The sequence below is a fragment of the Pterocles gutturalis genome, unplaced genomic scaffold (genome assembly GCF_000699245.1).
Source record: "Pterocles gutturalis isolate BGI_N339 unplaced genomic scaffold, ASM69924v1 scaffold36433, whole genome shotgun sequence".
NCBI classification, from domain to species: domain Eukaryota; kingdom Metazoa; phylum Chordata; class Aves; order Pterocliformes; family Pteroclidae; genus Pterocles; species Pterocles gutturalis.
In genome coordinates, this window is record NW_010121702.1 from 7,910 (window position 1) to 11,475 (window position 3,566).

Here is a 3,566-nt window from a genome sequence, read left to right on the forward strand (position 1 = left end):
CCTTAAACATTATAAGTCTTTAGCAATCCCTACATGCTTTTACTGTGCATGTCATGACGGGTCCCATATTGCTAAGGAGTAATCCCCCTCAATTTGAGACAGTCCCACTAACTCATCTTGGTGGGTCTCACATCTAGACAATGGCACTGGGGCCTAGAGCGTCCATTCCTCTGTACATCATTTTGGGTTCCCCACCTGCCATTGTGCCTCTATGCTCCTCTGGGTTTGCAGAGCCTTTAATAGGCTGACCCCTTTCCTGTGATTGTCCTGGGACTAGCTGGCTGAGGACATTAATTGGGTTCCCCATTTGCCATGGTGTCTTTGTGTTCCTTTGTCTGTGTGCAGACTGGGATTTTACCACATAATCTAACACTCACAGTTCTTCCTATTGCATCCCAGTGGCCTATCCTTCGAAGACTGTTTGGAGGAAGAGTAAGAGCACAAAGTCCCAGAAGAATGTGGACAAGGTTGCCCGGTCTGCCCTTGATTGTGGCTTTCTGGGAGCCTGTAGCCAAGGGACAGAAGGAAGAACATCTCATGAAGAATCAACAACCAATTAAAAGAGGTCATGAGCTCCCCAGAAGGTAGTCCAATGCCTGGGGCATTGAAAACAATGGGAGGGGGAAGGGTGGAGATTTGCAAAGAAAGAGGTGAGAAGTGAAGACACTCCTCTGAAGCCGGGCATGTGTATCCATCCCAGTGCAGGCTCCTGACTAAATGAAAAGGACTTTGGAGTCTGGGGAAGAGGATGGGAGACTGGAAGGCTGTATGCCTGGGTTTCCTGGGGAGAGTACTGGGGCATCTCTGGGTTAGAGTGTGAAGGTGACTGTCACCAGTCTGTACTGCTGAGTTGTCTGGGGACGGATATGTCTGTGGAGAAGAGAGACACCAGATATCTGTGTTCCCTTGGAAGACAGTATGTAGCAGAGGGAAAAACGTGATCTGTTCATGCAATGTAACCAGAAAGGTTGAAGCAGTTTTTTCATTTATTGGTAACACATATTTAATTGGCAATCAGTGACCTATTTGTCAGGATCAGCGTCAGTAATACCACAGATAAACCACCTTACGAGACACCTGAAAAATGTCAGTAAGCACCTACTGACATCTAAACACATTCCTGTTAGCTAATTGCAGAAAGTTCAAATCACACACACAAACACATGTGTGCCCACATCCATATGCAGCCATAAATAGTTATGGGTACTCCCTCCACCCTGTCCCCTTGTAGGTTACAAGCATACATACCCTCTCCTGGGAGTGCAGGTTCCCCTCTCCCACACCACTCCTGCTCTGGATATGGGTGCTCTGGCTTTTGTTGTCCCCATGCCACTCCCTAGAAATTCCTAACCCTCTTGCTGGTGAGAAAACCCCCTTACAGGGTCATATGGATCTGGTAGCAGTTTCCTGGTGGCACCCTCCTGGGTCTGATACTGGAGCTAACATTGTTTAACATCTTTTTTAACATCCTGGATGGCAGGACAGAGTGGACTTTCAGCAAGTTTATGTGTGATACCTGATTGAGCGGGATAGGCAGGAGGGAAGAACTTCTATTCAGAGCGCTGAAATATGTTAGAGAAATGAGCTGGAAGAAACCTCAGGATGCTTAAAAAGGCTAATGAAAAGCCCTCTCCTCCAGGACAGGACAAACTCCCCATGCAATCAGACAGTCTGGGGGCTGCTTGTCTGGAACTCAGCTTTCTGAAAAACGATCTACGGGTGCTGATAGACAAACAGTTGAACACATACCAGCAATGTGCCTTGCAGTGATGAAGGTCTGTTACAACTGCATGAACATTTGTCCACACCATGAATTCAAAGAAATTTATCATACACATAAGTGCACCCACCAAGCGAAAATATCTACACATGACCACTTGTGGATTCAACTAGGCACAACACAGCAGGCAGAGAGGGAAAAGGACATGGCATGTCTTCACATATGGGAGCACTTGGGTGTCTGATCAAGGGTTGCAGGGGTGAGAGGAGCTTGGTCTTTTCTGCCAATGGGGCTGAAAACAGGGAGTTCCCCAGGCCAGTGTTCCTAGTCTGTACAGGAACCCTCCAGCTACTGGTGTGAATGTTCTGCCTGCAATGATATGTTCCTGCCCCCAAAATTTTAGGAACTCTCATTCCAACATTCAAAACAAACATCCATGAGGGAATGAGCATGGCATAAACAAGGAAATTAAAAGGCACCAGGAAACTGAGACACAGCCTGTATAATTATCTGGGATGTTTTGAAATTCAGATGAGCTCCTCAGAAAATTATTACTTTCAAAGAAAATTCCTCTGGATCTGGGGCAGTGCAGGACCAGTATAAAAGCCAGTGCAGGTCCTTGGTCCCTCATCCACTTCACTCTCCTTCTTCTCCTTGAAAAACAGGTGAGTCTGAAGTCCCTTATCCTACTCCTACAGAATGAAGCCATGTCTCAGTGGATATGTCAGATAATATCTGCTCTGTCCTATACCAAGGCTTGGGGTAGCCTGTCCTGGGAGGGGAAGCAGGGAAAAGAGCTAGCATGGAGAGGCGATGGATCTGGGAGGGGGGGATTCTTGTGCTCTTGGCTAAGAAAGAGCTTTCCTGTGCCTGGCTCTCTTTGCATGGTGCCTGGGGGGATACAGCAAAGAGGCATGTGGACCTCCCTGCACCGCCTCCAGCTCCTCACCTAGTATGTGCCTTGGCTCTCTCGGGGTGGGTAGCCAGGCTGCTCCTCATGTGCCCCCATGATCCTCCCTGCTCTCCCTCCCAGGTGCACCTCTGTCCCAGAGACATGTCCTGCTACGACCAGTGCCGGCCATGCCAGCCCTGCGGCCCCACCCCGCTGGCCAACAGCTGCAATGAGCCCTGTGTCAGGCAGTGCCAGAGCTCCAACGTTGTCATCGAGCCCTCTCCCGTGGTGGTGACCCTGCCCGGACCCATCCTCAGCTCCTTCCCACAGAACACCGTTGTGGGATCCTCTACCTCTGCTGCCGTTGGCAGGATCCTCAGCTGCGACGGAGTGCCCATCAACTCTGGAGGCTTTGACCTCTCCTGCATCACCAGCCGCTACTGTGGCAGGAGGTGCCTCCCCTGAAGAAGCCACTGGTGACTTCCCACAAAAGGACCCCCAGGAAGCTAGAAGATTATGCTGGTCTGAGGACAGAGAGTTGGGTCATCGCTTTCAGAGAGGCTGAGCATCCATGGCTCCACCTGCAAAGGAAGGCAGGAAGAGGTGGGCCTGGGCTTTCTGAAAACATGACCCATGTGTAACTTGTCTGCTTCTCACGCTTTTTTCTCTCTCTTTTCTCTGTTGTCTTCTGCTCCCCAGGGCCATGGGTTTTTTCTAAAGCCAGCCCTGGACCATTCTTCTGCCCCCCTCCATTTGTGGTGCAGGCAGTTGGACACCTGTTGGGTACTCCACTCTGGCCTCAGGACACAGGCTCTTGAATGACCTGGTGCTCCCTGCATTAGATCCTCCACTTGTTTGCCACATTTCCCTCTTTTAAGTCATTAAATTTCTGTTGCAACCCAACCTAAGCCTCTGCGTGGTCCTTTGCTCTCAGGCCATTCTCACAAGCTACCT

The 3,566-nt window shown here is 49.9% G+C and overlaps 1 protein-coding gene across 1 annotated transcript; it reads left to right on the plus strand.

Annotated features, from left to right (window-relative positions):
- Positions 1–2,774: 2,774 nt before the first annotated feature.
- LOC104460582 (feather keratin Cos1-1/Cos1-3/Cos2-1-like) lies at positions 2,775–3,077 on the plus strand. Its single transcript, XM_010077333.1, has one exon. The coding sequence runs from the start codon at positions 2,775–2,777 to the stop codon at positions 3,075–3,077; it is 303 nt and encodes a 100-aa protein (XP_010075635.1).
- Positions 3,078–3,566: the final 489 nt, after the last annotated feature.